The 27,500-nt window shown below is 41.7% G+C and overlaps 2 protein-coding genes across 2 annotated transcripts in view; one reads left to right on the top strand and one right to left on the bottom strand.

The window, feature by feature from the left end:
• Positions 1–27,500, top strand: part of tshz2 (teashirt zinc finger homeobox 2) — a 50,022-nt gene that overhangs the window by 4,639 nt on the left and 17,883 nt on the right. The gene's annotated exons all lie outside the window — the stretch shown is intronic.
• LOC306938974 (UDP-N-acetylglucosamine--dolichyl-phosphate N-acetylglucosaminephosphotransferase-like) lies at positions 13,120–14,301 on the bottom strand (the record flags this gene model as incomplete). The annotated part of the gene is made up of 1 exon (XM_079523390.1): positions 13,120–14,301. The coding sequence occupies one exon, from the start codon at positions 14,299–14,301 to the stop codon at positions 13,120–13,122; it is 1,182 nt and encodes a 393-aa protein (XP_079379516.1).

Genomic DNA, 27,500 nt, shown 5'->3' with positions numbered 1-27,500 from the left:
CCTAATTCCTACCTGATTTTCTGTTGTAAATTTGTGCCCAGCTGAATAAGGTCCAGTGATAAGGTCCAGTGACCAGTGATTTTATCAGCAACGGCCACCGCTGGTTGATAAAAGCTTTGCCGTTCTCTCTAAATCTTTTTCAGTTGATGTCAACAATGACAATAACAATTTTATCAGATCCAGCCATGACATTTCAGTGGACTTTATGAGCACACCATACCAAATACTTACATTTTGTTGCAATGCTTGCAATTTTCTGGCATGTAAAAAAAAACTCCCCACAGAGATACAGGTATGTGTGTGGTGCTCCTCTTTTTTCGTGAAGTTTCTCCTCATCAGCTTGTTTTTTTCTCTGCGCAGTAATATTTCTTATATAGCAGTAAAACTAAAAAGTCATATCAGGTGGTTTCTGGTGTGATCTCATTGCATTTTCTCCCGCATGCCAGCGAGGTGACAGGTGTGGATAGCTAATAGTTTGGGAAGGCTTTTGTTTGTGTGAGAGGCAGACAGGGTGGTGCACTGTCTAGGTGATAAGAACCAAGACTCCTGTGCCCTCCAGCACAGTGATCTCTCTCCTCCGCTCTTCGCTCTCCTGTGTGGAAAAAAAAGGAGGCTGTTATGATTGGTCTCAAGGCAAGTGCCTGTGCAGCGTTGCACCTCTCTACAGCAACCGCTCATTCACCTTGCCTTCCCTCTGAGACCTGCACTAGTTTCCAGGCAAATGACACAATTTGATACGCCGTTGGGGTGATTCATGTAGATAATGTTTCCATGTGATCATCACTGCAGAAAAGGGTCTATTTCTTGTTATGATTTTTTTTCTCCTCCTCATTAAGTCTGACAATAACTAGAATATTGGGAGAGTTTATTGCAAGCAGACTAAAACTCATTATTTCTGCTAGACATCCCAAGTACAAAAGAAATTATGTTATGGTATTTTGTCCAGGTCCCTACAGATATAATGATTTACAGAGCCAAATGGGGAGGAGACTGAATAGCTTGGGTAGTTCATTTGTAAGGACTTAGAGGATAAAAATGGAGGGAAGCTTGCAGTTAATATAATAACACAGTGGTCCAGGTATTGATTACACAGAGGAAGCATGTTTAAGGTAAAGTTCTCCGCAGCTCACATGCAAGGTAAGAACAAAATAAGCATTCCTACTACACTCTAGTAATCGTCATCTTCATCAATTACGTATACGTAATTTCTTTGTATGTAGGCCTAGCCTACACAGTAAAGAGGATGCACAAACATAAATAAGGGCATCCATCTCACAAGAATTGATCTACATTAAGTGTATAGTTAGTCACTGGACCTATATGCTAATGCTGAGCATACGATTAGGCAGTTCAAAACAATCTCTTCTGTATTGGCTGATTGGGGCATTGCTCACATACTTATTATGAAATAGGTTACCCATACTGATACCAGTCAAGCCATAGTTCAGAGTGAAAAAACAGGTTTTAAAACATTACAAACATTGAATTCTGATTTGAGTGATTTCACTGTTGCAGACCAATGTAAAGGTCATGGGGAAACTTGACTCAAGAGCACGTTGGGGACTGTAAATTACAATTTAGACCTACCCTTTTTCAGTGTATATACACTGAAAAAGGGTAGGTCTACATTGTAATTTAGACCCCACCCCCCTTTGTTTGGTATTATTAAAAATTAATTTAATTTGCTTTGATAAAACACAAATTATAGAATTATAAAAAAGTGCAGTTTGCTAATTTATGCCTCGACAAACCAAGGAATCAAAATGTAAAATTGTTCCTGAATATAAGAGGATCAAAACATAGAGAAAACATTAATCTTAAGTTATTCATGGTGTACCTGATTTGCTTCTTATCAAATCCTTAATGAGCTTCAATTAAGATTTATTATGCAAATTAACCCTCAGCAGCGACTGACTGCAGGAGCAGGAGCTATGACAATATTGTGCTAATGGTGTGATCTGTAACAATTACAAAGGTAAACTGCCTTCACACTGCACGCTCCGTTAGTCTCAAACAGGTCACTTTTCTAAAATTTGCTTTTAAAAAAATGCGTTAATTGTTTAGGCAGCTCTTGAGTTTGACTCTTTGCAGAGTTATATTTAACACAAAGTTTCTTACTGTTGACCCTATTCAAGGGTGATGTGACTATATGGCCAATTGTAAAGAAAGCTGAGATATTAACAGTTATTTAGAATAGACCATATTCATATACATTGTTTGTGGATGCAGCTGTAATCATTTGACAGCTGTGTCCAATCATCTTTACCACTAATATGTACCGCATAATGTTAGCTGTCACTAAGAACAGACATTGGTTGTGGAAATAATTACTAATACGACAGTAGTAGTAGGCTACTAATACATTCAGAGGGAACAACTGGACCCTATCACTATTCAAAGGAAATAACAAGAGTCACTTAAACAACCATAGTTGTAATAATAATTACATAATTAATAATGGGTAATTAACCACCCAGCTGTTTGTGTATTCACATGCAGGGGGACCGATAATATCCATCCATAGGATGTTGCTATGGAAAACATATGACCAACGCATCTTCATATTGAACAAATGCTGTATGATACAGGAGCACAGCATCACTATGAATGGAAATGTCTGTTCTATACTATCCATTTATTTCTATGTAAACAAACAAAATGTAGACAGGAATTAAAAAGGGGGTGTAAAAGTCCTAACCGCTTTCAACCATATTGCTTCCTTTCACAATGTTCACAACGCATCGCATTTTGGCTATGAGGGTTTAAAGTGGTTAAGTATTATACATGAAAAATACATGAAAACCTAGCCTGTGATTCACTCATGTGAAGCCATCTCAAATTCAATGGCTAGCCACGGTGAGGTTATATGACTGTAGGAAGTGCTTGTGGACACCGCTGTAACACTGTATGAAGTTGTGAACCTTGCACCTCTTGTAACTTCATTTAGCATGAGGCTGATGGGTTGCCGACAGTTTTATAGTCAACGTGTTTTATGAGTTGTCATGCAGTGCAATTACATAGGACCTAATTTGATGAATCTAGTCAATGTTCCACCGTCTCCGTTGACCTTGCTGCCCCATGCTCGCCATTCTCTACATGGAGGTCAAATGGAGGCTTTTAGACTTGCCTCAATTCAATCACACACCACTAAGATAATGCTTGCACATGCACCTCTTATTAGATCAAATCAAAAGCGTAGGAGTGTGTGTGAAAAGCAATGAATACAAAAATTGTTTTAGGCATAAATCAGTAAAAAGCATTGATTAATTAACCATCCAGTCGAAAAATAATGAAAGTATCTCCAAACTCTTTTGTTGCATTTGAAGCAGTCCCTCGTTGTTGTTGATTAATTATTTTTGCACAGCCAAGTCAGCCAGGTCCGTATACGGACCCCAACGTATACTCTGTGTATAATGGTTGCGCCCCACGACATCTTTTAACATTGGTCCTGTTGCTATGGCAACGCTTCGTCACCACCAGCTATGGGACGTAAATGGTGGATCTTCCAAAATTCCAAAATTCGGATGTAATTTGTGCCTTTGTACTGCGTCACTCCCGAAATGTAGTGTGTGCTTGTGCCAATGATACTAAAGTGTGTGTGTTGAGTGTGTGTATGTGTGTGTGTGGGGCTGGGGGGGGGGGGGGGGGGGGGGGGCGGGGGCGGGCAAACTCCTTCTCTTAAAGTGAACGCGTATGGTGGCACTGGGAACTTCGTAAATGCTAAGAGCTAGCCGGCAGAGAAAGAATTAAAGAGAAAGAATTAAATATAGACACATCCTACTATAAATGCGGCACGTCTCTGTACGTGTGTACATATGTGTGTGTGTGTGTGTGTGTGTGTGTGTGTGTGTGTGTGTGTGTGTGTTGTGTGTGTGTGTGTGTGTGTGTGTGTGTGTGTGTGTGTGGGTACAGTATACGTGTGTACATGTGTGCGTCTGTAATCCACGTAGCTCGAGAACAGTTTGCCCCACGACTTCAAATTTGACACACACGTTCCACACCACCACAGGGAGTGCAGTGCCCGGCCTAGTCGGTGGGATACACCGTTGTCCAGGGACACCACAAAAGGCTGTGGTCAGGCTCTGCCAGTGGACCTAATGAGCCAATTGATTGCCATGACAACTCCACACCTGTCATTTGATTACTTAACCAGTCCACGTCAGTTTGCACTCTTCAGACACAGGCAGACAGACAGATACAGAGATCTCCGTATGGGAAACAGACAGACGGTTAAAACGTGTGCTATGACAACAGGAAATGCAAACTAGGTTCCCAACTTGCATCGTTCCCAAATAGGCTGGTGGCCGATGGGCACAGGTCATAATTGGAGGAATACCTCCCTAGGACCCCAGTGAATTCATTGACATAAAACATTTAAGTCTAAAACAAACGTGTTTTATTATGATTTTAATATACCATGGTGTTCCACAGCCCTCATATCTAACTAACAGACAATTCTAAGACATCACATTATGTAATCAATAGAGTGCTTCAGTCAGAGGAATGTCATAAACTGCAAGCCATGCCCACGATAGAGTAAAATGTATAGGGAGAATGTTCACCTCCAATTAAATGTATTTGACAGTTTTGTTCTGATATTCAATTAATCACAGTATGTGTCAAAGCAATACATACAATGTTTAGGTTAAAAGCACTGAGATACATCAAGAATGATTTTGCATTCGCCTGGAAAGGAGCCAGCAGCTTAGGTGGTTCGGGCATCTGGTTAGGATGCCTCTCGAGTGTCTCCTTAGGAGGTCCTCGATGCACGTCCCACTGGGAGGAGACCCCGGGGCAGACCAAGGATCAGATGGAGGGATTACATCGACTCACTGGCCGTGGAACGCCTTGGGATCCCCTAGGAGGAACTTAATGTTGCTCTGGAGAGGGAAGTCAGGAGCTCTCTGGTGGAGCTGTTGCCCCCGTGACCCGACTACGGATAAGCTGTTGAAGATAGATGGCTAGCTGGATGGATGGATGGATGGCTGGATGGATGGATGGATGATTTTGCATTTGTAAAAAGTTGCATGTCTATTATTTCCATTAAATTAATTGGTAGCTAGCTAGCATAGATCTTTGTGGCTTTTTGTTATGAAAAGCCACATTACACATTACCTTTAATGGGTCTTTAATAATCTTTGATGTTATATGAAAGAGCCACAGGAAACTGCATACATTTGCTCCAATATATGTATCACAATTAATTCAAAGAGAAGCCAACTCTTTTTGGCTCCCTGTACAATGAATGCATTATACGTTAATTGTTTACCAACTCTCTTGGTGATGGATATGTCAATAAAACACTGATTGAGGTGACATATTTCAGCCTGTCAGCATGCATATTGGAGGGCTCTTTAGATTGATTCTGTAATGTATTTGAAAGTTGATGTTAGGCAGGTAAACTTGAGTGGAAAGGAGTGGAAAGGGTTTAGAATATACATACAGTACTTGCACAGAAATGTGTATAAGGCTTGTTATTAATAATCATGAACTAATATGATTCTAGATTAGAGGTATTTGGATATGATGGAAGTGTTTACTGTATAAAATTTTAATATTGGCAAAAATGCCTGAAATTATTAAATGGTTTATTGATACCTCCCATTCTTCTATCAAATGTCTTGCTCTGATACGACTAAAAGTGATGAGTAAATAGGTTTGACTAATTAACATTTCAGATAGTATGCTATCTAAATATTCATGGACTTATGCTTATGTTAAGTGAATATTATTGTTGGGTAGATGAACTATAACCAGCAGCTGCCATGAATAAATAGTTCATAGTGTACAGGTATGAAAAGTGTTAAAAAAGTGTAATAAATAAATATGTTAATGTGTTTAACCTCTAACCACAAGAATACAAAAAGTGAATAGGTCTGTGTTATGAACATAGTGTGTGTGTGTGTGTGTGTGTGTGTGTGTGTGTGTGCGTGCGTGCGTGCGTGCGTGCGTGCGTGCGTGCGTGCCTGCGTGCGTGCGTGTGTGTGGGTGTAGTGTAGTATTATTAAGTGTAAGTGTCGTCTTATAAAAAAATACAGAGCACTTGCTTCCCGTAACCCAAATCCCCTAACATATACAGTAAGATAACTGTTCTGGTTTTAAACCCTGCTCCCTCATTGGCGTGCATTTTATGTCTTGCCTGTTTGCCTGTACAGTATGTGCTGAGCTAGTCTGTTGAAACTGCTTAATTGATACTCATTAAACAGCAGTGACAGCTTAGGTGTCCGTGATGAATGTAGAATAATTCTGTTGTACTTACAACTTGATTAGGGAGAAGCTCACAACATATCAATGCTGCAGCCTATGGGTTGCTTTGTATATTATAAACTTCTTTAAATAATCATTTGAATTTGTTGTGCTATCATGTTACTCTTTTTATTGGAATGTGCCTCTGTTATCCAAATGAAACAGCTTGACAAAGTACAATTAAAAAACAAAACAAAAAACAAATCTAATGCATTGAATATAACAGACGGACAGATTCTTACTTAACTTCTGTGGCTTCATGCAAAATGCAAACTTTAGCTAAAAATATGAATTATGTTGACTTCATATTTGTTCTTCTAGTGCCAGACATTTCCATAGAATTACACAGCCTGCCGATGACAAGGAGATGAAAAATGTGCATCCTGTATCATTTCAGTTAGAAATTAGAGGCAATTGGAATTGGTTCAAAATTGACTGTCTTTGTAATGAGTGTATGACGAATGGCATAATTTAGGGAAAGAAAATGAAATGCTGGGAAACCAAAAATATTATTCTGCAGCATTTCATATGCCATGATATGACATGAAGATGAACTAATTTCACTAAATAACCCAGGAAATTTGCTCATAATGTTTTCCTGCATCATCATAAAAAACATGTTTCACAAAGTGAAGACAGGTCATCGGGTATGCGATTACTATGGAGTTATGAGCTTATTTCACTGCTGTTTCTACCCCCCAGAGAACATGCTACGTCAAATTCATATATCATTTGCACATTTTAAGGCCCACGACGTATAGCCTCTCACATTGCTGACATCTGATTAAACCAGTGCCCCACGCCACAACAAGAAAGCCATTTCTTCCCATCTTGAGGATATATAAAGGGGGGGAATTTCCGAGGAGGATGGATTTACAACTTCATCCTCACATGATTAATATTACACAGGGAGGTCTTTGTACAGGAAGCAGCATGTCTAATTACGGGCCAACTGTATCTGACTGAAAGCAAACACGATGCCAAAGGCTGCCAGTCGGAGGGGCACTGACGTATCAGAAGTGGCTCGTGTGGGTGTCGGGTGATGTCATCGTTGGCCCCCGTTGGTTCTCGCACCTCATTGGGCAAAAGCAAAATCCCTGTTTTCAACACAGTTCAGAATATCAAGCCAGCTGGCTTCCAATAAAGACGATGTACAGTATAGGGAAGTGGAATTAAATTACTCAAACCAATAAGGAAATATTTTCCCACACACTGTTTTTCCGAGGTGATATTTCACATAACACAGATCTAATGATTCAGTACCAGTGATCTCAGCAGCAATTGCAATTTGCCCCTCCAATACAAGAATTACGTTGCTGTCGGGCAGAAAACTCTTATCTCCATATTTAAACTTTTTATGTTCTCCCCCCCTCCCCCCCTCCCCCCTCCGCAATTAGTGCCCTTCTTCTACATTATAACACTGTATAATGACGAAGTAGGACACAAACGTTGCATCACAACGTGTTTGGACTTTGAATCCTGAATTTGAACATTTTTGGACAGTATGAGGTTTCCACCCGACAGCAATGATGTGTTGGCCTCAGAGCTCATCATATATCTCAGCACAGACATTGGAGAGGTTACTCGCCAGGCCATCCGTATGTCATCGCTTCTATCAAGAAGAGACCTTTTTCTTCCTGATTATTATTTATCTTGTAAACCAGAACCGTATACATTCTTGATATATACGTGAGTGACAGGGAGGCTTCTAAAAGCAAACTGCAGTAGCAACATCTAGCAAAATCCTTGTAACACATGTTACAGGTTTTATTTTATGGCCTACCATGTGAGGTTCTCACATGATTTTTATAGTGTGTGTGTGTGTGTGTGTGACTGTGTGACTGTGTGTGTGTGTGTGTGTGTGTGTGTGTGTGTGTGTGTGTGTGTGTGTGTGTGTGTGTGTGTGTGTGTGTGTGTCTGTGTGCGTGCGTGCGTGCGTGCGTGCGTGCGTGCGTGCGTGCGTGCGTGCGTGCGTGCGTGCGTGCGTGGGTGTGTGTGGGTGTGGGTGTGCGTGCATAGTGAATGTAAACATCGGGTGGCACTTCACCTGATTGAGTGTGTGTGTGTGTGTGTGTGTGTGTGTGTGTGTGTGTGTGTGTGTGTGTGTGTGTGTTAGGAATACCTGGTGAATACCACCAGATTTGCCCCGGGACGACTGTGTTTTGGGGCTAGCGTTTCCGTTTCGGTATTCCTTGCGTGCATGTATGTGTGCGTGCATGTATGTGTGCGTGCATGTATGTGTGCGTGCGCATGCTGTGTGAATGTAGGCATCAACTAAAGTATCTAACATTCTTTCCACCCAAGGGAGTGTAGTAAGAAATGGTGTTGGTGTTGCACTTGACTGTTGAATGGATTGTATGTTTTTTTTTCATTAGGCTGAGGATAATACAGATGTACATGTCAGCGGGAGCATGGCTAGAACTCCAAAGTCAAAGTGCACATCAAAGCATGCATGACACGCTGTAACTCTAGATGATACTGTCACTTCATTATATGACTTTTTCTTCTTTAAAGCTGAATGTTTTTCGTTATTTCTGCTGTTCTGAATCTGAGGGCTCTTGTTTAAGATGTCATTTGTTGTTGTTTAAGTCATCAGGGGCCATTTTTATTTTATTTTGTGTGTGTGTGTGTGTGTGTGTGTGTGTGTGTGTGTGTGTGTGTGTGTGTGTGTGTGTGTGTGTGTTTGTGTGTGTGCGCGCACGCACATGCACACACATGCGTGCACGTGTGTATGAGTGTGTGTGTCATGGCCTTTATGTATGTGTGTGTGTGTGTGTGTGTGTGTGTGTGTGTGTGTGTGTGTGTGTGTGTGTGTGTGTGTGTGTGTGTGTGTGTGTGTGTGTGTGTGTGTGTGTGTGGAAAAGTCATTGATATAGAACGATCTGTCAAAATAAGTCGTGTCCAATCCAAAACCGTTTAAGTTGTCAAGGACACATTTTCCTCTCTCCCATATCCTGACAAACATTGAGTCAGCAATTGTCTGTTGTATTTTCACTACTAGTATCTCATGTCCTCCCCCCTTCAGGCCATTTTAAAGTTGTAGAAAGTGGTCATTTTCTCTGTGTCAGTAGGAGGTCAGCATTGTGGCGGTCAGCAGAGTCATTCAGTCTGCTGAAACAAAAGAATATCGGGAGCTCTCCAACTTGTGTGCGCCATATTCCTGCCTGGCTGTCTGACTGCCTGTGTGTATACAGGCTATACAGGAACCGTCTAGGCGCACCACTGAGACTGAACTAAACTAAACTAAACGTCCGAAAAATATAACACTCTGGCACTGAAATATACTGTTTCTTTTTAAACAATGTTTAGTTTTCACCGTTGCTACACTTAAAATACTATAAAATAAGTGTGAGCCCATAGTAATATATTGTAAGTTGTATCATTATTGCGATATTTGGCATAAATATTGAGGTATGACATTTTATATTGTGCAGCCCCAGCGTGCGTAGGCACATGCACCTCCTCCCGTAGCACCTTGACATTTGTTTTCCTGCAGGAAACTCTGCAATGTGTAGAGTTTCTGTCTGTATACATTATATGTAGGGTTTGTGTCTGTAGTACGACTGTATAATGTACTGTATATAAAGTAAGCCTATATGCAGGGTTTCCACACAGGTCTAATCTGAAATACTAGGATCTCAGACTCATAATTCTTTTTTACATTTGCCATTTGGACAGAAAACGGGACATCCCAATATGTACTGTAACTCTACATTTATTATATAGGCATGTTGTTGCAGGCCTGCTTCTCATTTTATGATATGACCCGGCGGTCAGTCATACAGACGGCATACATTATATTTATTAACAAGAAAAGTCTTCAATTCCCAGTCAAGAAATTAAGTTCAGGAAAAGCAGGACCATTAAGTGGAAAGAAAAACATACTGTATAGTATGCACACAGTAAAGTCTGAACTTTGAGTGTTGATTTAACTATTTCGGCGATAAATGAACACACAGATATAGCCATATTGTATGTGTTTGTATGGATTTAGTGTACAGATACCTTTATGTCAGTGTGTATATGTTTGTTTGTGTATTACTGTGTATTCCTTGACTCTTGTTGTCTTGTCTAAACACCATAATGTGCCCATCTCAGTGCCTGTCTCCATCTGCTTTCTCCATTTGGGAGTGATGTCCTCACAGGGCTGCATGTGTAGCAACGGATGCTGGTCGAGTGGTCAGGGCAACTAAACATTGTGGGCACCTCAATGTTAAATTGGCTATTTTTGACTTGGCTGCCACTTTTAACCCATTTTGACCTGAGATCAGATTCTAAAAATGTCTTCTACATCCTGACAGTTTTCTGAAAAAGCTATGTTTCTATGTCAGTCGTTCTTCGATTTTTCAAAAATAGCAGACCTACAAGCTTGTAGCGCACCACTCGGTGGCGCGCTATGAGCTTGTAGATCTGCTATTTTTCAATAGCTAAAGCATAACATAATGCTAACACCAAAAGGGGTTCCCGCCCAAAATGGGTTAACAGAGTGGCAGCCAAAGTCTATGGACTTTGTTTGTTTGCACCATGAACAAACATTACCAAGCGACCCTCACTACACACCAGAAAAAGAATAATGTATATGCTTTGGAAAATGGTCAGAAATAAAATCAGGTTTTGTTTTTAATAGCCATTAAAAAAGTATTATAATGTAGGCCTATGTATTTGCCCCCACATCAAAATCACATCAAAATCACATCACACACATACATCTGAACATCAAATAAAATAATACATTATATAAAATAACACATTTAAAAATGTAAAATGGTGCTTTTCAGGTTACTGTTCTAACCACTCTAGTCTAAACGTAGGTGACCGTATTCCCATGAGCCTAGGCATGGAGTACACCAAATAGCTTTGCCGAAAATAGCTGACGCATTGTGTGCTTGTAGATCTGCTGTTTTCCGTGAATGTTCCCCCAGAATAGGATACAGATTGTGGCTATGGCCCAAACGTTGAGCAGGACAGTGGTTCAGTGGATCATGGGTGACGGACAGCTGCTGGAAGCAGGATGGATATAATCCTGCTTTCATAACATATTTTAGAGAACCTGACTTGTTTCCACAGTGTTGCCTCATCCCTCAACCCAAACATTAAACTTGTTACTGCTTCAGTAAGGGTGTTACAATGGGTCGGGAATCATTTGTGGGTCATGACTCATGTCACCATTTCTATGGGTTCCAAGTAAATACATTAAGTTTCCTAATATATATATATATATATATATATATATATATATATACACATTTTTTTTTATTATATATATTTCTTCTGCCTTTATTTGGATAGTACAGTTGACAGAGACAGGGAGTGACATGCAGCAAAGGTCGTCGGGCTCGAGAATCAAACCTGTAACTCGCTGTCATGCTTTGTTTTAAAAAGCTTTATACCCTGTGTATAACGTACCACGTGTATATAACGCGTATAACGACGCGATGTGACATAGCACTGTTTACACAATGCTCACACCCTTTTCTGTTTTTGAAAAGCATACCCTACTTTATAATACATTTTAAAATGAATGGGACCATAATTTACTAAAGGAATATCATGATAATTTAAAACATAAAAAATCATTTTGCCTTTTAATGTCATACCCAACATGTGTATTAATTGATAATTTTATAAAATGACCGATTATCGTTAATTTGAGTGGTGCTAGCCACTCCTATGCGGAGCTATGTGTGTATGTGTACGTACGTACACAGCTGCAACACCTAAAGTGGCCAGTAGAGCGCGCGAGCATGCACACACACACACACACACAGTACAGTACAGTACAGTACAGTACAGTACAGTACAGTACAGTACAGTACAGTACAGTACAGTACAGTACAGTACAGTACAGTACAGTACAGTACCACTCACTTCAGACGGGTCTGATTATTATAATCGATTAGTTCGATTAACTGTTGCACCCCTAACCACATGTATTCAGAGGAGCCACGTGGTTGTCCATAACTTAGGTTGTCCATAGACCCGCCCAGAGCCAACTAGTATGGGTCAGCAGTAACAGGGACCGTCTCTCCTTATCCCACTCTTTCATAGCATCTCACCCATGTGGGACTGTTCTTGTTCTTCCTGGAGGTAGGTCGCCTGAGACAACTGGGACTTATCCCCCGGCAACCTTTGGATTGAAAGGAGGCCCTCTACCTTGAAAGTTCAAGGGTCAAGTTTAATTGTTACTTACTTGTCTGTGTAATGCAATAAACATAATAAAATAAAATCTCTCACTCACACACACACACCATCAATGTAGATGGGGGAGCTCTCTGTCCACGATCAGCTATTTGGTCATGTGGACATTGTCTTCCTGGCACCATGGTGTCAGGTTTTCCACGTCTCTCCTGTAGGCTCATCATAGTCAGTGATCAGTCCTATCACTGTTGTGTCAGAGAACTTGACCAAGTTGGAGCTGTGTATGGCCATGCAGTTGTGGGTGTACACAGGTAGTATATACAGTAGAAGGGTGGCTATGGCAGCGTTTATGGATCTGTTTTGCCAGTAAGAGAAAAGGTGGGAGTCTAGGGCGGATGGCAGCCCGCTGTTGATCATCTCTGACATGCTTCTCAAAACATTTGCTCAGTGAGAGTTACGGGACGGCAGTGTAATTTAGACCAGTTACCGTTGCTCTTTTTCACTACTGGAATTATAGTAGCTTGTTTAAAACAGGACAGAACCCTATGACAAAGATTGGTTGTGGATGTCAATACAAAATAATTCCTGCTAGCTTTAAGCTTGTAGTTTCCATCTATAGCTTCAATCATCTAAAACTGTGCTCTTCTGAGAGCTGCTTTCTGGCCAGAGTCTTGTCCTCCAGGGTGCGCTGATAACTCTTTCTTTTTCTTGACATTCATGCTGTGTCAGCTAAGTCTACACATCATAAAAGAAGCGGACTAGAAGATAGCGAATTCCAAAACCAATAACACTTCCCATTACTTGAATGAGCAGCATGATCACAGTCAGATTTCTCTCGTGGGTGGGACCCAGCATTTTCAGTACCAGGTTAATTAATGTCATGTTGTTGCATTTAATAAACTCATCTTCCCCCTCTCGGCTCCTTTGGACCTCTAGCAGGCACAATAGCTCTGCCACCTTCAGAATGAGTTGTCCTAATTTAGGGAGGTCCTTCCATTTGAATGCAGAGTAGCTCATTTCCAGTTTGCCAGTGTGTTGGTTCAGTCTGGGGAGGCGGTGTCTGGGACAGGGAATTATATGGAAGAGCTGAGGCAGCGAGTACACAAAGTTGACAATCTGAGGAATGAAGAAGAGTAGTATAGTTTTGCTGAAGGTCCCCAGGATGCCTACTACAGCAAAGGTCATCCCAGCAAAGTAGCAGAAAGTGTCTCCCACAAACACAGAGGCGGGGTACCAATTGTGATAAAATAGTGCTAATGTGGTAAAGAAGAAAGGTATCATAAAATACAGGGAGAAGACATGGCGATCCATATAGTCCCCACCGAGCTCCAGCAGGTTGAAGATGATGATGGAGGCAGAGATAATCAGAGCTTGTCCCGCCTCTATACCATTGATGCCTGCCAATATGTTGATGGCATTGGTGCAGAACACTGCCAACATGCCCATGTACACATAGTAAAGGATACCCAGATCCAATTGCGAACCCAACAGGGCTCTGACCGGCTTTGGTACCACAATGACGGTGTTGCCAAAGTTGATGAAATAAACCATGAGCAGTGGCAGGGATGCGATGGATGGAAGCAGAAGCTTATATCTCCAACGCAAATTGAACACATCATCAACAAAGCCCAGGAAGATCATGCAGCAGATGGCCAGCAGTGCGACAATCACCTGGACAAACTCGTTGTGAGGGAAACCCGTGCACGTTTCTCCTGCTTTTCCCTCGCTCAGGAAAGGCACTGGTATAAAACAGAAGAGGATGACGAGGAACACTGTACCACTGATGACGCCCTGGGATTCTGGAACTTTGTTTTTCTTAGTTTTGTTCAGGTCCATGCCATACAATCCAACTGAGATGAAATGGTCCTTGAAAGTTGGAATGAGTTTCATTGTGGCCATGCCTCCGAGAGCTGACATTAAAGCGTTAATCACAAGTGTGCTGTCAGCCATTGTCGTCTCTATACGTCGTCCTCAGATGTGATCCATGTTTTAGTTATTGATTGATTGATATTATTGATTGAGGTATTGTTCTGACATATAACTCACATTCCTACCAGTTTGTTTACCTAACTATGTATAGGATTGATGAGTGACCCCCGAGGGGAAATGCAATGCATAAGATATCTTGGTTCTCTCTTGGCGGTTCCCCTTGTGCTCTTTGTTGTCACCTTTTAAGCTCAGCTTCGAATCTCACGTCATCATATATGACATCAGTCTTGCCCAAATATAGAGTTCCACACAGCTTCAAACCGGCCTCCAAACATCACACTTGTGTGAAGTGAGGGGTGCCTGGTAATGTTTGTTTGAAGTGCTCTAAACAAACTACTACTCTATGTTTGTCTAGTGCTTTAAACAAATATTAAAAAGTCCATAGATTTGGCTGCCATATGACGTAATTCCGAAAGCCAGACGTTGGAGGGGATAGTGCCCCTCAACAAACAGGGATGCCGTTTAGAACTTTCATCCAGGTTGGTTTATTTGTTAAGTTAAGTGTAGGGTCTGAGTCTGTCCAGAAGAGGGTCTGTCTGTCGGTCTGTGTGTGTGTGTCTGTGTGTGTGTGTGTGTGTGTGTGTGTGTGTGTGTGTGTGTGTGTGTGTGTGTGTGTGTGTGTGTGTGTGCGCGCACAAGTTTATTCCTGGACAGTGGACACACACGGTCCAGGAATAAACTGGGAAACCACTGGACCAATCAGCACCAGATTTCTTGTCCAAACTGCCAGTAGGCTAAGTAAATCCCTGAATATGTTTACGGCGTGGCTTCACATGAATAATGTAACTTTATTTTTGAGGGGCGCTATCCCCTGAAACGTATGGCTTTTGATAGCCAAGTCTATGGACTTTTAATGTTTGTTTAGAGTAAAGTAAATGTCATGTGACGTCATGTGATACAATATAAATACCACACGAGTGTGATTTTATAATGGATGTGAATGGCGGCCACGTGAAGTCAGCTGTGCCGTTATTAGACCCACATCTTGAAACTTGAACCTATGCAAATGGAGCTAATTCAATGTTACTTTTATATTTGAATATCATTTTCTCATGCCTATTTTGAACCCCTCCCCAACTGACATTTTCCTTCGACTCTTCACCGCCTCTATTTCTGTTTGCTACAACACAAAAAGAGGTGTATAAGGCCTTCATCATGAAATCCCCCTTACTTGTGTAAGGAGATAATGTGTGTTCTGACAGCAATGTGCGTCGCTGTCAGAACACCTGGTAAGGCCGGAACATTTTTACGGCGTGGCAGTAAGAGTACGAGGGTCTGTCTATCTGTGCCAAATGTCTTTTGCACACTGCCATTACACCAAGTAGGCTACCACTACCTGCACACGAGTATGAAACCTTTATACTTTGTAATGGCTTGGCTCGGACTAAAAACTGTGACAGGCTGGCGACATGAAGTCCAAGATCCACATGGGAACCACTCTTTTATTAGACTAGTCCAGCAGCCGGGGGTGTGGAGTGGGAAATTTGGTATATAGTTTTTTGTATTGGCCTAAAATATTGTCTATTTACATCATCAAATCAAATCAAATCAAATCAAATCAAATCAAATCAAATCAAATCAAATCAAATCAAATCAAATCAAATCAAATCAAATCAAATCAAATCAAATCAAATCAAAGTTTATTTGTATAGCACATTTACATTGACCGAAGACAAACCAAAGTGCTGAACAAGAGCATGTAAAGAAACAACAAGCCAGTGCCTCACTGAGCGAGAGCCAGCCAGCCATCTAGCTGCCAGGGAACAGCCTGCAAGAAAAACAATAAGTGACATGAAAGAAAAAGTAAAAAAGTTAAAGCAGAAGTATATACAATACATACATGGTATAAGAACTAAGAGTATGCGTAATCAGACAACATTAAAAGCCAGGGAGAAAAAGTGGGTCTTTAGGAGAGATTTAAAAACACCCAGGGACTGGGCAGAGTGAATGGGAAGGGGAAGGGCATTCCACAGTGTGGGGCCGGCCACGGAGAAGGCTCGGTCAGACGGTCACCTCTAGTGACACATGAGGTTCCGGGCACAATCAAAAGAAGTTGGTCAGCTAACCTCAAGGGTCTGGCTGGAACGTATGGCTCAATGAGCTCGCAGAGGTAAGGGGGGGAAAGCCCATTTTGGGCAATTCTAAAGCGAACTGGGAGCCAGTGTAGGGAAGCACGGACTGGTGTAATATGATCGCGCTTTTTCTTTCCAGTAAGGAGGCGGGTAGCAGCATTTTGGACGAGTTGTAGGCGCCTGATAGCAGATTGATCGATTAGAAGGTATTACAATAGTCAAGCCGCGAGGAAATGAAGGCATGGACAACTCTCTCTAAGTCAGAGGGAGGTGGATAGGCCTTGATCTTGGCCAGCAGCCTTAGTTGAAAAAAGCTAGCTTTGACAACGGCACTAATCTGCTTATCAAATTTAAATGTGTTGTCAAAGAGCACTCCTAGGTTTTTAACAAAGGGTGTTGGCGCTGAGTGGGCCAAGGTCAGCGGTGGGATAGCTAGTCTTTCCCTTGTTTAGTGTTAAAAAATTAGAGGCCATCCAAGCCTTAATATCCGAAAGACAGTCCAATAACGGCTTAGTTGAATCACTGGTTTTTGTGTTTAAGGGTAAATAAAGCTGTAAATCATCGGCGTAGCAATGGAAAGCGATATTATGTTTTAATGATTGTCCCTAATGGCAGCATATACAATAAAAACAGTAGAGGGCCGAGAATGGAGCCCTGGGGGCCCCCACAATTGAGGGGGGCAGGACGTCAGCAAGTGGATTCATGAATCCACTTGCTGACGGCTGTCGGTATTGAGAATGTTCGAGGGGCGCAGCCCCTCCTATATTCAGCTATTAGTGTAGATTTTCGTCTTACAACATTGAATTCCCCATTGACAATTAATGGAGGATTTTCATCACGATGGTAAGAGCGCCCCTTTTTTATATGTGTTTATATGTGACCATACCATTAACAACCTATATAAGTGAGTGTTTTTCGTTCAATCTAATGCTTGGAATAGGTTCAGAATCATGAAAAACCCCTAGTTTGACATGTCACATGCTACATAAAGCATAATGACATTTTTAAAATCTTGCCTTATATACTGTAGGTTGTTAATGGTATGGTCACATATATCCCCCTATAAAACAAAATGCTCAATACCGACAGCCGGTCAGCAAGTTGGCAAAGCTTATCACTTGACCCGAGAGAGGAGATAAGAGAGAGCGGTACATCCATAGAACTGGAATGGACAGACAGCAGTGTGTCAGCTGTAATTTTAATGTTTATCTAAATATTTTAGGCCAATAAAAATAACTATATACCAAGTTTCTCACTTTAAACAAAAGAAGCCTGTTGGCTGCTGGAGTAGCTAGACCCCTTCTTGTTTCAGTATTATATGCTTTGAGTCTTTGACTCTTTGTATGGACAAACAATTTATGTTGTTTTTTGTGTGTGTGTATTTGCAGTTAGTACGTCTAGCTCATGTCTGCACTTACTGTACATGTGCATCTGTGTTTGCATGTGTGTTTTCACACATGCGTGCATGTGTGTGTTCGTGTGTGTGTACTGTAGTGTGTTCACATACCATACGTTCAGTGCCTTTATGTTTGCATGTGTTTCCTACATGCTCCATGGCAGCCCTCCCACCCTGGCATCGACCCAACTGAAAAGTTCCGGTACTGTCCAGACGCATCCTTTAGGGACCTCATCAGCCCCTGAATTTCCTTCCCCTCTCGCCCGAGGGCATCCATATTCATTTCCTCCTCTGATTTGGGGAAAATGATGAAAGGCTGGCTTTTTTCCCCGTCTCTTATTTCCTGCCAAGGTTGCCTGCATTTCAATGCAACAGCAAATCTGCAAAGACCTGCAAATTCGGCCCCATTCGGACAAGGCCGGCTCCACATTACAGTATCATGGCATGTCATAAAGGGAGGCCCGGGATTACTGTAGTAGTGATGTAATAATACAGTAAAACACAGTCAGTGCAGTGCTGTAGGCTATGTTAAACCATTATTCACACAGTTGATCACTGGGTAAATTCTCATAGGTCCTCCATGCTGTACAGTGTACACCTCAGAGATCTGCTTCCTATCATAAACACATTTTTTTCCCCTTCATTCTGAGGTCACGAGGGTTTGGTGATATGGAGATAACTGCACTGGTTTGAAATAACTGTGATTAAGCTGGTGGGTTTGTATTTACTCTCTTACCAAGAGGACGGGAAATTAATGTTAATGAAAATAACAGTCGCATACAGTAATAACCCGAATCATCTACATAGTACACACTCTGATGATGCCATATATACTGGATGTGCACCTGCCACCTACTTAGCTAAACCTCAGGTGGGCTGCCAGCTCTGTTAGGATTACCTACGCCCCCTCCCCCCCTTATTCTGTACACCGTTCAGGGCGGGGCAGCCCGTCCCTGTGAAGCAGTGGGTTCTGAGTTACCGAGACAACGCTAAACACACTTGTACACAAAGGGAGGGCTCTGCCATCAGACGATCATCCCCACCTCTGCTTGGTTGGGGAGCGGTATTGCTCCAGTCCCTGGTATGATCCGCCCCCCACCACAGACGTGTTGAGCTGACTGCGTGTGTGCGGTTTGCACGTGCCCCGTGTGGATCATTATTCACGACAGACAATGCGCATTGAGGTTCATACTTATTCCACCTTGGGGTGATTGTCTGGAGCGTCATCAGTAACACAGGGTTTTTGGTGAGGAGCTCAGATGTGCAATAAGCATGGCCATTCATTGTGGTAAAATAAGATCTAGTGGTTACTCGTCCTTGAGTGCTACATGAGTGTTTCGAAAGATGGAGCATTCCTGATGATGATAAATTATTTTCCACATGTATATGTAGTTGTTATAGTATTTGCCTTCTCAAGCAAAATAGCATGACACTTGATAGTTTTCTTTGGACCACAGATTTAAATGGCTTAGAATTCAAGCTATATTACTGTGTTTAGGAGACAAAATGCTTGGCTTCATGTACAATTAGCCAATTGCAACTGTCTGCCAAGCCTGCAATCTGCAACATAAACTGTTGTTTTGGATAGTTAATATAGGCTACCTATATACTCCTGTAATGCAGCTGTAATGCTACACTAAGAACACGTATGCATGTTGCCTCTGACTGGAGCAAAGTATTATGCACAAAATCAAATATCTCAATATTTTGACCAAATACCTCAGTGACAATATTGGTGCGAACACAAAATATTTACACATTGAGACTTAAAAAAAATAAAGATTGTTAATGCCTATATAATAACGAAGGGGGTAAAGGTAAATAATAAAACAGCTAGAACAATCAGGTAAGTTCTGAAATGTCATCACTTTACTGTAATGCAGCCTTTAAGCAGGAGTCTCATATTACGATAACAACATAATACCTACAGTAGTACAACTACAAACACTGTATGTATCTCCACAATTTCAGGGTACTTCAGGCAAAAATCATGCTACTTGTGTATTTATCTCACGCAATATTCTTTGTTGTTTCATTTAGTTTTTATTTATATTGTACAATTTCCTGCAATTATCCCATATACCATACCCAGTGCTTCAGCTAAACAATTTTACAATTTAGCTTGATAATATCTGTGTGTGTGTGTGTGTGTGTGTGTGTGTGTGTGTGTGTGTGTGTGTGTGTGTGTGTGTGTGTGTGTGTGTGTGTGTGTGTGTGTGTGTGTGTGTGTGTGTGTTTGTGTGTGTGTGCATGCACGTGCGTGAGTGCATGCGCGCATGTGTGTGTGCGCGCGCGCGCGTGTGTGTGTGTGTGTGAGAGAGAGAGCTACCTTGATATACAGTAGGAATGTCTGATATTTACAGTACCATACATTATAGTACATATGCATAATTCATAAAAACTAATTCTGTGGGGATGTTGGACCTCATTATCAGGCTGTTGGTAGCATAGTAGAATATACTAATAAACATAAAGGGGGTGAGTCAAATGTAAGCTTAGTTTAGTTGACACAGCTGAGAAAATTCTCAACAAAGACTGGCTTTATTATCACCATTGGATAGCATAGGAACAATATGCACTGTAAACTATACTTCACCCTACTCTATTTGAGGCAATAATTTGGTCTATAATCGTAATGATTTTAGGAGAATTATTAAGGGCTGTGGCTGTTTTAACAATGAAGTGTAATGATTTGCACTCATTACTATGGCTCCAGTTGAGGTATCAGAGTGGCCATCGGCAAAATGTTCCCTGGAAAGCCCATTAGAGTTGAAAAACATGTAGAATTCTCCACGTTCTTTGCATATGACACACATCTTTAGCCAATTCTAGACAGGAGGCTGTGCAAAGTTGTTTATGGGCTCCAAAATGGTGAAACATGATGACACTTGTGAAGCCAATGTGCCTTTAGAGAGCTATATTTTCCGTAGAATTAAATCTCTGTCTGTCCATGAGAAACATGCAAACATGCAATTTTATATATGGAAGTCTGTCTACATTTAAATATTGGATTAGCATTAGTGGAGGAAACTAAATCTTCTATTGTCTATATATCTATCTTTGTGTATTTGGGTCAGTTTATTAAGGCATGCAGTTCTGCATCTTTTAACGTGTAAAATATTAGTGGCAGCTTCCACTAATTTATTATTGTGGCTTGAACTAGCCTCTAATAGTACAGTGTCCAGTGTTAGCCACGCTACTGTAGCAGCATGACCGGGCACCATCTTGTGCCCCGAGCCCTAGCAGCAGGCTGTTCCCTGGCAGCTGGATGGCTGGCTGGCTCTCGCTCAGTGAGGCACTGGCTTGAGCTCGCTCAGATTTGGGTCTGTGAGTTATTGACCCTCTTTGATAAACCCCTCCGAATGACAGTGGCATAATTCAGCCTAAAAGTTTGCACTGTCACTGGGATGAGCTAACTGTCTCCCACGAATATATGGGTGCAATTTTCGAAATAGGTTTATAGCAATTCTTGGGAGTGGAGGGCGAGATAGTGATATTACTGACTTTATCACTGCAGCTGAACACCATCTAGTACCTCTCCCCTCTGTATCTCTCTATTCCTCTGCTGGAGAGAGGAGTGAAGGATCACACAGACCATACATCCTAGGTACCACTAAAGGGGAAATTTGGAGTCCGGCTTCAGTGCGGGACAGGAAGATGAAATGTCCCCATTACAACAATGCTGTATTATCTGTTCTTATTATAGGATGATATGTTCTTATGTCACAAATTGTGTTACAGTTTCTTGCCTCTCTTGAAGTGTGTTATAGAGCTTGCATTTTATGATAACTCCTCTTGACAACAATGGGTTTTGTATGTAGAGCAAGCCGATTTTGATTGCTGTCTGTATTTTTATCCAAATTATTGGTTTGACAGTTTCTTGTTATTTTACAATGAGTACCACCGAAATGTTGTTGTTTCCATATATGTAACACATATTATATTCATGTGCATTGTTACATAGTATTAATTAACATAAGTATCAGATTTAATTAAAAAGAATATTGCGATGCAAAACATCTTTGTAAGAGAATTAAAAAAATGTCTGGACACTTATTTTGTGTTTAAACAAATTGTGAAAAATCGTATCGTAATTGTTAGAAATACTTGCTAAGCAACAGGGCTTTGTCTAATAATAATGTGTCATCATTTCCATAAAATACACTTTTAGTAATCCCAGCTGCTGTCTACCAATTATGATGCATTTCCTTGTATGTCTTTCCATCAGTGCAGCATGAACAGCTCCTTGTTGAAACTCTTATTGGATCTTCCCCCCCCCCCCCCCCCCCATCCCTCCATGTGCCAGGACAGAATTTGAACTCATAAGAATCTAATATAAGGAAGCTGGTATAGTGCATCCTATAAATTGATTTTGACCTAGCCTTTGAACAAAAGGAACACTGTTGCATTGCCTTCCACGGCTGATGCCACTCCCTCTTTGGCTCATGGTGAATACTCCCCTTTAATAGTGTGATGGGTGGTAGCTGGCTGAAAAAGCGCCCTATTTAGTGGGCTGAGGAGAGAGGTAGGCAGAGCGAGGATGGGGTTTCTGTGACTGGCACCGATCAATCATTCCGTGAGGGGAGGCTAATGAAGCGGGCTGTGGTTTATTAAAGGGTTAGCAGGGAAAAGATTACTGCAGGGCCCAGGCTTCCCAGAAGCCAAGGGGAAGGATACAGTGTACCTCTGATGGTTAAGGGCTAGCCATAAAGCAATCAAGGTGTTTACTCGACACTGGCTTCCATTATGTGACCTGGGTGTGAATGCAGCCATTTTTTTAAACGTGTCTTTTGGTGAAAGAGAAGGAGAAATAGTATGAACATTAAGCCTGATTTATGCATAGCTGTGCGTGGGTATCACGCACTGAAACCAGCTGATCTACTGTGAGTTTGTATATCTGCTATTTTAGGTGTGCTACACCTATGTGCAACTATGTATAAATCAGGCTTTAGTCAAACCACACTCAGCTTGCATGCCAAATTACACTGTTTGATTGTGAAGTTAAATTGTGTTGAAAATATACTTGATAATTGTGGCAATGAGTACACATGAATGCACCACGAATGCAATATTATGACTCAGTTTACTTACTGTAGTTCACCTACTAGCTTGGCATTTGCAAATTGGAAACTGTAGCGTGCAGCAACATTTGTGTGGTGTGTACATGGATATAATCCCATTTCAAGCTAACAGTTGGTAGGTTGAAGTGAAGTTTGTAAAAGAAAAAAGAATAACCTTATTCTGTATGAGAGCATTGAAACCAGGGCAGCCTCTCAGATAGTTTGAAAGACAAATGAGGAGCGAGGGAGTGAAAAATGCAAAGCAGATGTTTTTCTCACCATTTTTAATGGCAGCAAAGACATTACCGATGCCATTACAGAGACCTTTTATGGCTTCTTTTAATCCCCTGGCCTGCCTGAGGAAAGAAACCCCTTGTGGTGCAAAGTAGCCTCTTTACTTCAGAAACGACAATTTGAACCCATTTCCAATTCACTTCCCTAATCTGCCACAGGGTTTTACATGGTTTCCTCTGTAATTATTTGGCTCAGAAATCAAAGGTAAAGCAGCATTACAATGCACCTCTTAGGTAAACACATGCTAGTCATCAGCCATGGGCTAGACTGAAAGTGTCTTTTGTAATGAATAGCAGCAAACTGCTGCAGTGATGTGCGTAATGGATCTGCTGCTACTCGTCTCAGTCAGTTTTGCTTACATTAATCAAAATAAATAGTTGATAATGGCTATCGTGCAGTGCCAATAACCATTCCAGGTACATATATATTTATATATGACATTAAGCACATTAGATTTACATGTGGCTCCGTGTTCAATGTCTGCTTCCTGCATCGGATCCAACCTGTAAAGCTCAGAGGAGCCCTTACAGGGGTCCGGTTAGGGGCTGAAAACGAGGAGGAGAGATGAACTATATGGCTCCATCCCACAGTCCAGCCGACAGTATATCAGTGGAATCGCAGCCGCATGGGCGTGTGTGTGAACGCTCCGCTCATAAATATCCCCGTCCCCCCATAGGGGCCCCTCTGATGGTGATGGCGAAAGGATGTCGCTGTCTGGGTGATTGAATGCTGCTGGTCGCGGCCCTGGGCACATCCCTGCTCGCTGAGGCCGAGTGGGAGGCCTACCGCTGAGTACTGGCCTGAAGGGGCTGACCTGAAGGCAGGCAGCCACACAGCAGCAACGCAGCACGATAGGACCTCTCTTTCTCTCTCTCTTGTTTTATCTATCTATCTATTCTCCTGAGACAGACACAGGAACATAAGTGCTACTACCCAGTCCATGAGTGAAAATTTCTTCAGAATACAGAGCATAATTCCGTTGCAGTATTTCCTTTCTATAAGGAATGATTGGAATTAATTTAAAACTATAAACTATAAATATACAAATCCATAAATAGATTATTCTTCACGCATATAGCCTATATAGCCTTATCTGAACTGCCAAACTCTTTATTTTTTACACCCCCACCTCTGTCTGTCTGTCTGTCTGTCTGTCTGTCTGTCTGTCTGTCTGTCTGTCTGTCTGTCTGTCTGTCTGTCTGTCTGTCTGTCTGTCTGTCTGTCTGTCTGTCTGTCTGTCTGTCTGTCTGTCTGTCTCTCTCTCTCTCTCTCTCTCTCTCTCTCTCTCTCTCTCTCTCTCTCTCTCTCTCTCTCTCTCTCTCTCGTCTCTCTCGTTCACTCACACAGAAATGCAGAAATCTAAGATAATCAGGGCCCAGTAATTAGCCTTACTTGCTGTATAGTAATTGGGGGCAGAGGAAGGTTGCTCTTTCTATACCCCCCCCCCCCCCCCCCCCCCCTTTGATAATTGCACGCTTTAGGTTGCCCCCATGTTTCAATTTCTCATCCTCCTAAAGTCAGTTCCCATACACAATGCTGTTATTCTAACGCAGCGGCCGCCATGTCTTTCATCAGTCACCAGCAGCTCCAAACTTTTTAAGAGCAGAGATGGGGGGGTGGGGGGGGTGTTCGGTTTTGAATCCCGTTGTCTATTCCCTTTTTGGGTTTCGGTGCCGTCAGCCTCCGCCATGAGAGCCCTGACACTGTCCAGGTCCGTCCTACTTGGCAAGAGGGAGAGCTACAGAGAAAGGCAGAGTTTATTTCCTGTTCTTGTGAATCATATATCAGTACAATTCCCCTCTGTGCTGTTTGGCAACGGCAGAATGACGGGTGTCATTTATCATACGGACTGAAAGAGGCTGTGGGAAAAGGGGTTTGGATTCTTGTGGAAGTGCAGGGACTCTCCTTAGTGGTGGATCATTAAACGGAGGAGTTTTTCAACAGGGATATGAGTAACTCCTTCGTGCTGGTACTTTGCTCCCCAATTGCCCTGGCTGGCTCAATCATTAAATGTCTTAAAAATACAATTTACTAGTTTCATATAAAACCAAAAGGGATGATGGCATTTTACTTGTGATTGGGGATTTTGTCCTCCTGAGTCCATTACTTTTCAGATTTGCTATGAAGTTGGCTCTATAGTCTTCCATCCATCCATCCATCTTTAACCGCTTATCCTTAGTAGGGTTGCGGGGGCAACAGCTCCACCAGAGAGCTCCAGACTTCCCTCTCCAGACCAACATTAGTAACTTCCTCCTGGGGGATCCCGAGGCGTTCCAAGGCCAGTGAGTCGATGTGATTCCTCCAACTGCACCTTGGTCTGCCCCTGGATCTCCTCCCAGTGGGACGTGCCTCGAAGACCTCCCTAGGGAGACGCCCGAGAGGCATCCTAACCAGATGCCTGAACCACCTAAGCTGGCTCCTTTCCAATTGAAGAAGTAGCGACTCTACTCTGAGTCTTTCTCACATGACTGAACTTCTCACCCTATCTCTAATGGAGATGCCAGCCACCCATCAAAGAAAACTAATTTCGGCCGCTTGTATTCGCGACCTTATTCCTTCGGTCATCTCTCTTTTCGTCACAACAGTGCGGTACAGCGACTGCTGCTCCAATTCTCCGGCTGATCTCCTTCTCCGCCCTCCCCTCACTCGGGAACAAGACCCGAGATACTTAAACTCCTCTATGGTCATGTTTTATTAAAAAGTATTGTGACTATAATATGATTTGCGAATTTGGTGAGTCATGTATATGTCAGAGTCTTTCTCTCCTGCATATTAACAGTATTTAGCCTTGGTATAGATACGTTGATAGGTGGCTTTGACAACTTTCCCAACCTGGTCTCACAATACATTTGTAGATATACGAATGTAACGTTTAAACATGTAACGTTTAACCTTTCATATGATACTTACAAATTGAATGTGGACTCAAACCAGCAGGTTAAACTAAACGTATAAAGCTTAAATAAGCAATATATTTGATAATAACATTGAATGTATTGAGAAGCACACAAAACGTTTCAGCAGTCCAGTCTAATGTTGTATACTTTCTTTTCCTGTGCATTGTTTCCGTATTGTCTGCCCTCGGCTCACGTACATGGAGAAAAGCAAAAGTGAAACTAATGTCAATGTTACAGTGGCTAAGAACACACCACAAACAATTAAGACATTCATAGAAGAAAACATCTTTGTTGGTTGAAAGTGGATATGTACCAAATAGATGAATCGTTTTTAATTTCAAGAATCGAAGTATATCGAAAGGTAAACAGCAACATATAGTATCGTTTTCAAATGCAAATAATCGGTATTGAATCGTTTTGCAATGCAAATAATTGATTGTGTATTGTATATTGTAGGCATATATATAAACTTGTGCGTTGTATTTAGCAATTTTAAGAAGAAAATAGAAAAAGAGGGGTTTAATTACTTTTCCAATCAACGTTGCTACACTTGGTCTATCGATAAATGTGTGTATTCTGTGTGTTCATGTCAAGGAGAATCACTGTGTTTACTTATTTATATCCATATTCATAACTTTTTCCCTTAAAAAACCTGCACTATCAACCATGTATCGTATACGTATCGTATCATCAACCATGTATCGTATACGTATCGTATCGTCAACCATGTATCGTATACGTATCGTATCATCAACCATGTATCGTGATACGTATCGTATCATCAACCATGTATCGTGATACGTATCGTATCGCTGTTAAAATGTATCGTTACACCCCTAGTACCAAACCTTGGTAGACAGGAAGTATGCCTTTGGTAGGGGTGATAAGATTGACAACTACTGGCTTCCATAGGTTGGCTTGAATTCAAAAAATGTCTTCTATATTTTTGGTACCTGTCCACTCTGCTCATTCTCATCAAATGATGGATATGTCAATAGGGTATTGTATAGGAAAACCGGTCTCCTTGCCATCTCAACTGTCAGCCACTGTTAGCCGTCTCTCATGTGAAGATCACAAAGTTAAATGTGCTGTCAGCAAGTCCTCAGCTAGAAATAGATGTGTTGAGGTTAGCTTATGAAGTACCCCCACCCCCCTGTTGCCCAGTGTGTGCCCAGAGTGTAGTCCCATCAAATGTTGTGAACACATATGATATCTGAGCATGAAGGTGTAATGAAGTACATTTTCAGGTTTCACAGTGCTAGGGAACAACAACAAAATATCAACGCACAGGGACAGGCCTACCTTTTATCTGTATCTGAAATCTGAAATTAATGGCACCTCTGATGTCTTTTTTCTGCAATATTTCTCACTTTTGTGACTAAATGGCATATATATAATGCCGCAGAGT

The sequence above is a fragment of the Electrona antarctica genome, assembly GCF_951216825.1.
Source record: "Electrona antarctica genome assembly, chromosome: 2".
Classification (NCBI taxonomy): Eukaryota; Metazoa; Chordata; class Actinopteri; order Myctophiformes; family Myctophidae; genus Electrona; species Electrona antarctica.
This window is presented reverse-complemented; position numbering and strand designations above follow the sequence as displayed.